At 38.0% G+C, this 12,775-nt stretch overlaps 1 protein-coding gene across 1 annotated transcript; it reads left to right on the top strand.

Moving 5' to 3' along the window:
* Positions 1–7,319: 7,319 nt before the first annotated feature.
* On the top strand, positions 7,320–12,543 carry GPER1 (G protein-coupled estrogen receptor 1). Its single transcript, XM_054270854.1, has 2 exons — positions 7,320–7,588; positions 8,921–12,543. The coding sequence occupies exon 2, from the start codon at positions 9,352–9,354 to the stop codon at positions 10,423–10,425; it is 1,074 nt and encodes a 357-aa protein (XP_054126829.1). The 5' UTR covers positions 7,320–7,588; positions 8,921–9,351; the 3' UTR covers positions 10,426–12,543.
* The last annotated feature ends 232 nt before the right edge of the window (positions 12,544–12,775 follow it).

Consider the following 12,775-nt stretch of genomic DNA (forward strand, 5'->3'; position numbering starts at 1 on the left):
GTGATGAACATTGCAGAAATAGTGCTGTTCTGTGAGAGCTGTGCTAGTTTGGTAGTTATACTATTTTTTCATAAACCTTGCAAGGATGAAGTACTTAAAGTCATACAGAGGTGCCGAAGGAGAACCCCTGCCAACAATCACCTTGAAATACCAGAAGCAGCCCTGACCCATCAAAGTGGCTCTCAGTAATACTTGCTCTTCAAAAAAAAACTGTCAATGCACTTTGCTTTTTAGCTTGTGGGTTTTGGTTTGGTTTTTTACTTCTTCAAAAAAAGGGCAATTGCTCCTTCTTTAGAACCCAAACTTGGCCTATCTTACAGATAGCAGTACTGGAAGAAAAAAGATGGTCAGTTCTAGCACTTACAGTGGAATCTGTAAGAAAACTTCCAGGGTCAGGGGCTGTTTAGGTTTTTTTTTATATACACATATATATTTAAATAATCTATTTTTCTGCAAGCCATTGCTTCAAAGTCAGGTAGAGAGATGAGCACTGTTGCCATAGAACTGTGCTTCTGCAATAATATCAATGCCCTAGCAGAGCTGCAAACAAAAATGTGGCAGGAAGCAACTTTGAACAAAGGTCAAAATCTGTACACAGCATATTCTCAGGTGTGCTTCCTCCTTTGACTTCTTACCCTTCAAACTACGGATTTCTATAACACTGGTATGTATAATTCTAGTGGCGGCAGCAGCAGTGAAGTTTTTGTCTGAATTCCTGTGCCAAAAAAAAAAGAAAGAAATCAAATTAACGGAAACACGGGTCCATAAAGAAAAGCTTTGGGTCCTTTGTGAGGCACTGAATTGGAAAGATCAATAGGATGGCTAATTAAAACTTTGTGCAAGAATGAAAGCTTTTTGTTAATGTACTCTCAGCTTCTACTTTGCATTTAGACTTACAGCAATGATTGATTTAAGCCATTGCTGATGAGTTCATTCAGAAGTACAAAGTCATTGGAAGAGCCACATTTTCAGTAATTTACTAAGTGAAAAACAGAGAAAAGCCAGCTCAGAACAGTATAACTTAGGTGTATTTTTAAGAGGGCAAACAAAACCCAAGCCTCAGTTCCTAACTGGAATCAAGGCTCTGCTAAAGACAAGCATTGTACATTCAAATGACAGTTGACAGGTAAACGGTACAAAAAGAGGGAAAAACCTGAATTAGAATAAAACAGTTGTGGTGCAGGAGTTTGGATGAAGCCCTGCAGGATCAGTAGCTGATGCAGGCTGAGATGTAGGTGCAAAGCTGTAAATGCTTGCTTTGAGCACACTATTACTGCCACCAAATTTGGCCAGGAGCCACCTTAGGCATTTGGCTTTGGCTTCATCTTCTGTTAAAAAAGTGGAGAGAACGGAAACAGGAAAAGCACAGAATTGTACTAAAACTTGGATAATGACGTAGACTCAGATGGCAAAGTTACAAAAACACTGCACTGTGATGAGAAAGTAACTTGAAGAGTTCTGAGAAAAGCTATTTTGATGCTTAAATCTGTGCCTTTGTATGAAACCCAGGTGCTAATGGAACTGAGAGGGGTTTTTTGCAGTTATATCCTTTGAAAGATCTTCCTGATGGGGTCTTCCAGATTTATGTGGGGAGCTGGTGTAAATCAGCATGGGCTGCCTAAGAGAGAACAGCAGGAACTGACTGATCAGGATGAACATCCTCCACAAGCCAACAGCCAAGTGCAGAAATGGAAGAATAACAGTCATGCAGAATACAGATCAATTATCTAGAGATACGGATCTAGTCTTGGACATCCAAATCCTGACAGGTATGGACCAGGACTGTACCACATGCAAATAAAGGGCAACGTGTAATCCCACTATGACTGTAAGGACCAACATTTCCACAAGCTGGTAAAATGTCTGCATTACATTGTGTCAGCCTGTTCCTCTGTTCAATTTTGTTCTGCTGCCAGCATGAACAGATGGATAATTAAAGAACTCTACATATAAACAGATCATTATAGAACGTGGTCAGAAAGGAAGTAGGCAGATAAGAATCATCTCTTTGAAGAGCCAATTTCATTACTTGTGAAAGGAATTCTCAGATGGCGTCAGAGGTTTTGTTTTGCACCTGAGAAGAGGGAGATTAAACAACACAGACCAAAGATCAGCCTTGCAGAAAGAAGTCTGAAGAGATGAGTTGTAGGAGCTGTACATCACTGAAAAAGCTGACAGACTGAGTGAAAGAATATGTCACAAGATGCAAGCTGTTTATGTCAGCTCAGAAAGTCAGAGGTTCAGCTGCACTGTGGATGAGGAGGATATTTTGTAGTATGGGAATTATGTGCAAATTATTCTACTTTACTTACAGCTTCCATATATTTTATATTTAAGGATAAAAGAATAAATATTGTGTTGTTTCTGAGTTACTTTGAAAGGTGCCTAAAAGAAAATTGAGTCAGTAAAAGCTGGCTGGGTCCTGGAAAGCGATGTGAGTGAATGCCAGTAACACACCTGTGAGGAGCCATGGGGTTGAGCAGGGCACACAGGTGCTTCATGATGCTCTCAGCAGGACACACAGCTAGAGCAGAGCCATACCCAAGTGTCACAGAGAAAAAAAACCTGCAGGGACTGACTGTCAGATGTAGGATCTGAGAGTGAGCACACCTTGGCAGAATGAACAACTGTGTGTGAGTCTGTGAGCACTCCTGGGGAAAGCTCCTGGCTGCCATCTGTGAGATGTGAGTGTGTGTACTCTGATCTCCTCCCTGTCCACGTGGAACAAACCTGAGTATTATCTGCATGGCTGGTTATATTGCCATGAAGAAATCTCTGTACAGTGAAAAGACTTTGCAACTGAGTATGAGAAAACAAAGGTAAACATGAGGGAAGAGGTTGAAAAATGCAAAACTGTAACTCAAATAGCTCAGAGCATAAATTTCAGCAATACAGAAATGTTTTCACAGAATTATTCTTGATAAAGTCAGAGCTTACATTAAAGTTTAGGGCAATGAACATGTGGTCCTAGAGAAAATCTATTTGCATCCAACTAGAATACGAAAGCAAACATCGCTATGTGCAACAGGGAAGGAACACGAGCAGTTCCCCAAAATCCTACAAATACCATCTGATATGAAGGAAAAAAGAGCAGCTTTAGCTAAGATTAAAAGTAATATTTTAAAAATAATTAATAATCCAAAGAATATTTTTCAGAACAAAATGAAATCTCCATGCTCTGAGACTTTTTTCTCTTATGCAAGCAGCAGCTCGGTTGAACCCTCACTTCTCCCAGGCTTCACCCAGTTGTGAACAGAATGTTCCAGAAGAAACACAGCATATATTTTTATAGGCAGTCTGTCAAAATTAACTGAAGGGATATACTGGAAAGTTCAAAGAAGAATATTTTACTTCTGTCTTGGTAATATTTGTATCTTTCCACGACTTTGGTCTTCATTTGAAAAAAACACTGTTCAGTAGACAAAGAGAAATTATCAGGCTGCTGAAATTAAATCTTGAATTTCTGAGTTGGTAACATGTTTTGGAAAAGAACTCAGGACTCATTACTGAACCAGCTGGCTCAAACTTGATCTGATCCCATTGCAAACGACATTTGAGCTACAGACTGAATGTGCGCACTTGAGTCACAACTCGAGCTGCTCCATCCCTACAAAAATTTCTAAGCCTGCCCTTAGTTACATTCTAACATTAAACTTACAGACACTGAAAGGGCACCAGTAGTATTTATCTTGATTTTGAGGTAGCTGAAGAAAACTCAAGCAATTCAGCCAAAGTAAGTACTCTATATAATATGTCCACCATATATGTTGCACAACAGATAAATTCACTAATGGATAGAATGAAAGAATGCACTTCACTTCCATGGTACAAAGTGTCCAGCAAAGGTCGGCCACACTTGGCCACTAAAATAAAAACCATTGATGTTTTGCAAAAATCTTTTTAAATAGCATTTGAATAGAGCCTGAAGTCCTGTGATGGGGCTTTGAGCACTCCAGTTTAGTGGAAGATGTCCCTGCTCATGGCAGAGGGCTTGGATCTAGATGGTCTTTAAGATCCCTTCCAACCTAAACCATCCTAGGATTCTGTGATCTTTCACTAGACAACATTTTGTGGCCCCATTTAGTGGAATTTTTAGATTATCCCTTAAGAGTTTTGCAATATATGCTGTAAGAAAAATAAAAAGGTTTTACCAGAATGGTTTGAATGGGTGTAGTCCCTGCAAAAGGAAAAGGCTGAACTTTAAAAAATTATTTTTAGTTAGAAATATGCATTCTCAGAATTACTGGCGACTGGAAAGCCTAAATACACAAAATACACTCCATCCAAGCTTTTCTGAAGGCACAGAAACAATTAATTCCAGCTCAAACTAAGTTTGATTATTTGCAAGAAAGATTATTTGCTACTGAGGCTGGACAAGATAAAGTATGAAGGTGCTCTAGAGCAGGGTAATGGCTGCTGAAGGTGAGAGAGGACTTTGACATCAGTCTACCTGGAAAACCTCATGAACAGTACCACAGCACCTGCATTTCCTCCAGAGATAGTTCCAGAAGAGATTCTCTTCTGGAGAATCACAGATTTTATTTCTTCTACAAATGGTTTTGTTACAGTGCAAGCATTCCAATACAATTGTAATTTCTGCTTCCTTCCCCTTCTATGCAATACAGTGCCTTACTTTTCAGCTTTCTATACCCTTGCCCTGATGTAATTTGTCCAGGACTCAACAGCTTCATACCCAAAACACTTCCACACTTCTGACAGAATCCAAGAGTCTCTTCTATCTCAGAGGGTTTATCCAGCTGGAGAGGCTGCCACAGAGTGCTGGCACAAGAGCTGGGATGCACCAGATCTCTCAATGCTGCTGTCTCCCATGCTCACACCTCCCACTTTCCTTCTCCTCAGCTGCCACCTTTAGCAGCACAGTAACAGGCACATATGTTGAAGTCTGCTAAATTACACAGAGGATCTTCTATTATACCCCAGATTCAGCCTCTTGGTGCACTGAAGTACAGAAGTACACAACTGCACCAGTACTTCTGAAAGGCTCTCTGGTATTAGACATGTTTACTGAGATATTTACAGAGCTTTACACATTGACTGCTACCTAAAAACAAACCAGGAAAATTCCAAATGCTGGATTACTGAGCTCTGACATTATACAAATGCTGCTGCACCAGTTGCTTTCACAGATTTTCTCAGCAACAATCACAGGAAGGTAAGACAGGTGAAGCTTTAAGACTCAACACCGTCACAACTGTGACCATGGATCATTAAGGCAGTCACTGTAAAGTCCTGGGCAATAGTGACAGGGAAACAACAAAAGTACAATGTTCAGCAGCTGCTATACTTTCAAGTATTTTATGGAATATGGAAATTACAAACAGTGAGATTAAGATAGATTAATCAGTAACAATAATTTGACTGCATAAACAAGGGCCTGAAAATGCTGGGATCTGTTTTAGGAAACAGGATTCAGAGGATTCGCACAATCATCTCACAAAATATTTAGAGAAATACAGAACTCATTAATTACAATATAATAATATACAAAATTACTATAATACTAAATATGACCTCTCATGCTGCACAGTTCTTCACAGCACAGAACACAGTACTTCATAGGTAGTTTGAAAGAGAATTTCCTCACAGCTCTGGAAGTACAGCAAAGTGAAGTATTTCTCACCATGAATTCAAACAAGAAAATTATCATTCAGAATTATATATTTTAGTAGTAAATCAGCTGATCTTCACAGCTAGACAAGCAAGGACAGACAGACCAGCTGATTATCAAATCCAAGTCCCCATAATAACAAACAATGGACACCCAGAAGTGAACATCACACATGAAGAAAAGTAAAGAATCCTTCAGGCCCTTGCAAGATCAGTGGAAGCTCTGAAGGACAGAACTAAGTACAGCAAAACCACATGATCAACAATCAACAATAAAGACTCTTTTTAATCCTGTTCTTTTATGACAGCAAAAAATTAAGACCTTCAAAGCTGGTATCACAAGATTTTTCCAACATTTACAATATTCCAGTCCTACAATGCAATCATATTTGTACACATCTCAAAGCAAAACACTTTAGGCTCTGTCCTCATAATCCTGTATTAAAACACTCCGTTCCACACACAGTGGAAATCTTCTGTTCAAAAAAACTTGACCAGCACCAATCTGCGCAAAGATTCTTTTGATCTAAATAATAACCGATTCCAAAACTATTTACCAAAAGCCATCATGCAAGAACATCTTTAAAAACTGTTTTAATAGCACTGCCAAAATCTTCTATACCTAGGCACAGTGTGTTGCAGAAAAAGCAGCAAATAATGTATTTGCCTCAATGAAGGCAGAGGGCTTCTGCTTCCAAAGCCACTCACATAAAGAACCTCAGCTTCACTTTCCTACAGAGAGGTCCTTTGTAACCTAAAGATATTTGACCACTGTAATCGGTGTCATACATCCATTATAATCACATGTTAATTGCTTACTCCACACTTCTGAAACTGTCACACTGTCTTCCTGAAGTCCTAAATGCTGAGATCCCATTCATCTCATTCCAGCAGCAGCAGAATGCTGCAGCAAAGCCACTCACAGCACTGAACGTTCAGGTGTCAGATCAACATAACTACAAAAAGCAACTGTCACAAATAAAATATTGCTCTTTGATGAGGAAGCTTTGACTTTCTTCCCATTCTAAGAGTTTACCACCAGTAGGTGGTGTTACTTGAAACGTCAAGTAGGTTTTTTTTACCCCCTGCGGATGAAATGCAAAACTCCACCTGCAACACTGGTGTTTAATGCAAAACTGAGGCTCTTCATTCTCTGTAGGGTAAGCTTATTTCCTCCATGTGATTTTGAGCTGAGCAATTTTAAGAAGTAAGAGAATGACAACATATACCTGAAAATTTAAATACAAACAGGCAAAATGGGATCGACTTGAAGGTAGGAAAACTGAAATTTATCTTCTCCATTCAGCAAATGACCCTTCTCAGATGCTTGATGCCTTCAATCCAATATTTCCCTTTAGATTGCCCAGAGGCTTTTAAAAAACAGCACAAATAACAGAAATAATTGCTTTATATCTATGTAAAATAGGCTTCATTGCAATCTGAAAATAAATCTCTTAATTATTGTTCAGCTGAGCTCTAGATTTGAACGGACTATAAAACTTAACACCAGAGGCAGAAAGGAGGGTGCAATTTGGCAAAATAAAACTGACAAATACAAGAGAAAGATGTTTGAGTAGTTGTAGCAGAAAAGAAACCAGCAGAAACAGGGTTAATTCCAGCCTTATAAGGCTGTTCAGCAGCACTTCAACTGCACACAAATTAGAGCAACCCTGGGAATCTATAAAGCTTGTTTTATTGCCAAGGACAAGCAGCAAGATCTGCATTTTGCTCTTGTAAACTCCTTTATTTAATAAGTTTTAAAGCAGAATAAGACTTTTATATGATTTTTGTTTTTACTGCTGAATCATCAACAGGTGGCACCCACTGCGGCTCTGCACACCTAAAAGCAAGTTTTTACCGAGAGGACAGTGGAAGTTGGCACATCCATTACGTGTGCACCCAGCAAGAAGCAGCCCGCTTCTGTCTGCAGGAGAACAAGCTCGGGAGAAATGGAATTAAGGTAAAATAAAGTGTTTCACAGTACATAGTTACCTGTAATGCTTTTAATTGCTTGGCTTTTGGCAGCCTTTCACATGTAATTAAAATCTGACCACCTATGGACCTTTTAAAATCAATTGCTCAGGCTGTTAACTTATCATTTATTGTATTTAAATGTTTTACTGCCTTGTTCACAAATAAAAGGCTGTTACATAAAGACAACAGTTTATGTCTGACTTCACAGCTGCTTGAAACAAACACTGAGCCTTCTAATGAGAGCAATTTCATATGGATATTTTAGCATGAAGATTTACACAATTAAAATGGTTCAAAACACAGTAACAGGTACTGGGAACTTATACCTGCTTCATTAAGAAATCAAAGCTCAGGAACCTTTATTTACGTATCTGTAGCTATTTCTACTTGAATACATTGAAGCAAACTCAGAGCTGTATTTCTGACTAAAATTATTCTAACCCTCCTACTCCACCAGTGATCTGCTCTTTCATCCCCCAGATTGCACACTGGCAGGATTTAAGTAATTAAAATGTGGAAATATGCATGAATTTTACTAGCAAACAATTTAAAAATATATATTTTCATGTAAAGAAAAAGTCAATGGTTTGACAGTAAGATGCACATTAAAGCAATTTAAAATATTTAAAACTTAGCACAAAATAACCTGGTATGTAATTGCCTAGCTGTTTTATTTGTTTGGGTTGTTTTTTGTTTGGCTCTTTCTTTTTTAAAATAAACTTCTAGAAATGCTTCAAGTGTATAACATTCAACATTTAGAAGTAAACAAATCTGATAACTGGTTATTTTCCATTACTACCCGGAAGTCAGTGAAAGTTAATAAATCACAACAGAAAACAAACCGAGTATAATAATGTTGGCGTAAATCAATATGCTGCTTGTATTACCTTCATTTCTAAAATCTGCCTTTCCCTCCCACTGAAAGCAGCAGGAACCAACTGCTTTTCATCTCTGTTGCCTTCTCAGCCACAGACTCTGCTATTTATTACTCTTACAAGCTGACAAAATAAATATCTATGCATATATATTTAAAAACACAGTTTTCCTATATTAGGCTAAAGTCACTCATTTGATTTCTCTGTATTTCTTCATTTTTTAATACTGAAACCCTGACAGGCACACACAATTTTAACAGACTTGCCCTCATGATGGTATTTTGATCTAGAACAAATTTAAATTCTTTTAAGTGAACCTTTGCATGTATATTAGAACATGATGTTTTCCACAACCTCGGCTGTGACTGAAGTTAGCAGAAGCTAATGGCACATGGAACAGTGCTGGAATATGAGATTAATCGTTTTCCATTTGCAAATTGCAGGTCCAAGGATGTTCATTGATTATTAAAAGAAAACAAATGGAGCTAGAATTCCACTGCCTTCCAACTTGCATGAAGGAACACCGCTGCTGAAAAGCTTTTAATAAAGAGAGCCAAGTACCACCATGGTAAAAAGATTCCTACATGATCTTAAGGCATACAGGAACTGCAAATTCTGTCATTTAAAATGTATATAGCATCCTGTAAAACAAATTAAGACATTCACTATCTGTAGTATTACATTACAGTCAGTTTTAAGTCTAATTAATCTGACTTTTAAAGGATTTTAATTTCCTATACAAAAATCTGTATCTTTTTCAATTCCAAACAAAAATGCTTACTAAGAATTCAGTTGAAACCAACCAAAAATCTGATTTTTTAGGTATTGCCATCAAACTGTGAGTACTAACATCTTTTCTCCAGATATTTTAACCATGGAAACTTATTCTGCCTCAGTGTCACCTGTTATATGTAACAGCACAACTTTTAACCTGAATGGATCCCATTTGTGCAATGAAAGTATATCCTCTAGATTAGCTGATAAATCAGAACACCAACAGTATGTTATTGGCCTTTTCTTATCATGTCTTTACACAATATTCCTTTTCCCTATCGGTTTTGTGGGAAACATTCTGATACTGGTTGTCAACATTAGCTTTCGGGAAAAAATGACAATCCCAGACCTTTACTTCATAAACCTGGCAGTGGCTGATCTCATTCTCGTGGCCGATTCTCTCATTGAGGTGTTTAATCTTGACGAGAAATATTACGATATCACCATCATCTGTACCTTTATGTCTTTGTTCCTTCAGATCAACATGTATAGCAGCATTTTCTTTCTGACATGGATGAGTTTTGACAGATACCTAGCCCTGGCCAAAGTAATGAGGTCCAACTTATTTCGCACTATGCAGCACGCTAGACTGAGCTGTGGGCTCATTTGGATGGCATCCATTTCGGCAGCTCTAGTCCCATTTACAGCCGTGCACTTACAGCACACCGGAGAGGTCTATTTCTGTTTTGCAGATGTAAAAGAAATCCAGTGGCTAGAGATAACCCTGGGGTTTATTATCCCCTTTGTGATCATCGGTCTTTGTTACTCATTAATTGTTCGAGTCCTTATAAAAGCACACAAGCACAGGAGTCTCCGGCTGCGGCGACAGAAGGCTCTGCGCATGATTTTTGTTGTTGTCCTGGTTTTCTTTATCTGCTGGCTCCCTGAAAACGTCTTCATTAGCGTCCAACTTCTCCAGAGAAAAAGCGAGCCCGTCTCCTCAAACAGCCCATCCTTCAGGCATGATTATCCTTTAACAGGACATATTGTGAACCTAGCAGCTTTTTCTAACAGCTGCTTGAACCCCTTAATTTACAGCTTTCTGGGGGAAACCTTCAGAGACAAACTGCGACTGTACATTGAACAGAAAACAAAAATGTCAACATTGCATCGCTTCTGTCAGGCTGCCCTAACGTCTGTCATTCCTGACAGTAATGAGCAATCAGAAGTCTGATTTAGTGGCATTGTAAAGAACATATGACTGTGAAGTTGTGCAAATAGTGAACAAAATGCTTGCTACTAACCAAAAAAAAGTGCATTTGTGTGTGTATATATATATATTGTATCGCTCTATTGAGTATTGAAGGTTTATATTCAAAATGTTTTTATGACAAGACTTTAATGTAGAAGAATATGTTTTAGTCAGAGTTATATTTAATTATGAACAGGATTATTAAAAGCTGAGCACTGAAGAAGCTTTATTTTGTATTATACATATATGAATGACAATATAAGAGAAAATTTTATCAACTTAGGAAGACTTTAGATGTAATCTGATTATCAGAGATGATACTTTGCTGGTGTATATAAGGTACTTCCACTGAAATAATGAAGCTGCCGTAACAGCGAGGAAAAATCATTATAACATATTGATGTGGAGATGCAGAAACATTGATTTTTTTTCACCCAAACATGTTAAGATGAATGACTTTGCTTACAAGAACTACACGGTACTATCGTCACTGTATTCTAGCATGTCTTCCATGATTAAGTTTTTGATCTTAATATAATCAAGCACAGTGATGAGTTTTTGTCTCCTAAATGTAATCTACTGTTTACATCAGTACCTGATCAAAACCAAAATCATCTGTAACTATAGTGCTCATCTCAAAGATCTTCACAGAAGCAAAATGTAGTGCTTCATTCTGTCTTTTAAGGATTGACCCTGATGATCTCTCTCAGAACAAACATAATTGGCCTTTTTGTCAAAAGTACGCCAACATCACGTACATTCACACCTGCCTTCAGATTTGAGTGCACGTTGCACAAAATCTCTTCACATTCCAGAACAAAATGCTGTGATTTTTAAGGAAGTGTCACTTTCTGCAAAAGATACTGTAGATATTGTGTAGATATTGCTTGTGAGAGTGACAGAAACCTCCAATTTTAGGAAGGAAGACCATATGTAATGGAGAGTGTGATTATCAGAGCTGAATTTCATGCACACCCATCCCACCTTCAGAAACACCCAGCCTTTCAGAGTTGTAAGATACATTTTAGATGCTTTGATCATTTGAAGATTAATTATACTAAGCAAACAAATGATAGCACCACTTACTGGAAAACAACAGTGTTTCTTTTCTTCTAGCAAATAATTGGGTTGTAAATCTGATTGACGTTTAGCACAGGTTACTCCTGGACTTGTTCAGAGGAAGCTATAAAGTTCCTAAAGATTAGTGTGCAAGATCATTAAAATATCACTTGCTGCATCTCTTAAGTGAACAAACTCATTTCACTTCTGTGCTTATTGACTGAAGCACCAGAACTCAGCAGAATAAGATGTTCTGTCCTATTTTCAAATGTCATATATTAATTAATTAGCACAGTAAAAGATTTTAAAGGATTTTTAAATGTAGACCTTTAAAACAATGACTAAAAGCTACTAAAGCAATAAAGAAAACAGTGGAAGTGATGATTCCATTCATATTTCTCATGAAATATCTTGAGCTTCTTGAGTGGAAGCTTTGGCCACAGAAGACTTGACCTATAAACAGAAAGGCCACAAGACGATGATGGCTGAATTTGAAATAGATAGCTGGATCTTCCTGCAGCTCCAACAGGAACAGCACTGTGGAGTCTGAGGCAACTGCAGATTATTTGCAAGTACTCCTAATCACAGCCTAATGAAAAATGTGTTTAGTTCCATCCTCTCTGCACAACACCAAGCAAATCTCCTCTCAAGACAGATGCAAGCATAGAACAAGTTGCTAAAATACAATAAGTTATCTCTCACCATTGTGCTGCATCACACACACCCTTTTTCCTCAGTACTTTTAGCCACAATTACTCAGGTCCTATGGACTGCCAATAGACATTAATCTCACCAGTAAAGATGGCTATTTCAGACAACACCCAGCTGAAGGAAGGGATAATTGTTTTGGCAATGCAATTCTGAGAAGACAGACACATCTTGAGCTTACAGATGTATTAGGTTTGTGCAATTGTGACACTTGCCATGAATAAAAAAACTTATTTGGGGTGGCAGGAATACACTTTCCCAATTGCAGTTGTTGATTATTTTGGTTTTTTAGGAATAAGATCCTTTCCCCTTCTGCCTCCTTCCAATACAAGTCTATGGTAGAAGCCTTTCTGCTACCCCTGCAGAACACAAACCAAGAGAGTCTTTGTGCAGAAGCTTATAATAATAAACAAACAGCAACAGCAAATGCCTGCTCATGCATCCTCCAAAGTAGTTTGTTTCTAAGTGAACTTATTCAGCAATTTACAGTGAAATTCAGGAAAGACCAGATTACCATAGCATTAACAAAACACTGTTTACTCAACCTGAAACAACCTATTGCATG

This window comes from Melozone crissalis, unplaced genomic scaffold (assembly GCF_028551555.1).
Source record: "Melozone crissalis strain CALT ecotype California unplaced genomic scaffold, PUWL_Pcris_2 ptg000012l_1, whole genome shotgun sequence".
Lineage (NCBI taxonomy): Eukaryota > Metazoa > Chordata > Aves > Passeriformes > Passerellidae > Melozone > Melozone crissalis.

What these genes read in the sequence shown, in the direction of transcription:
- GPER1 (XM_054270854.1), top strand. Translation starts at nt 9,352, where the DNA reads ATGGAAACTTATTCTGCCTCAGTGTCACCTGTTATATGTAACAGCACA.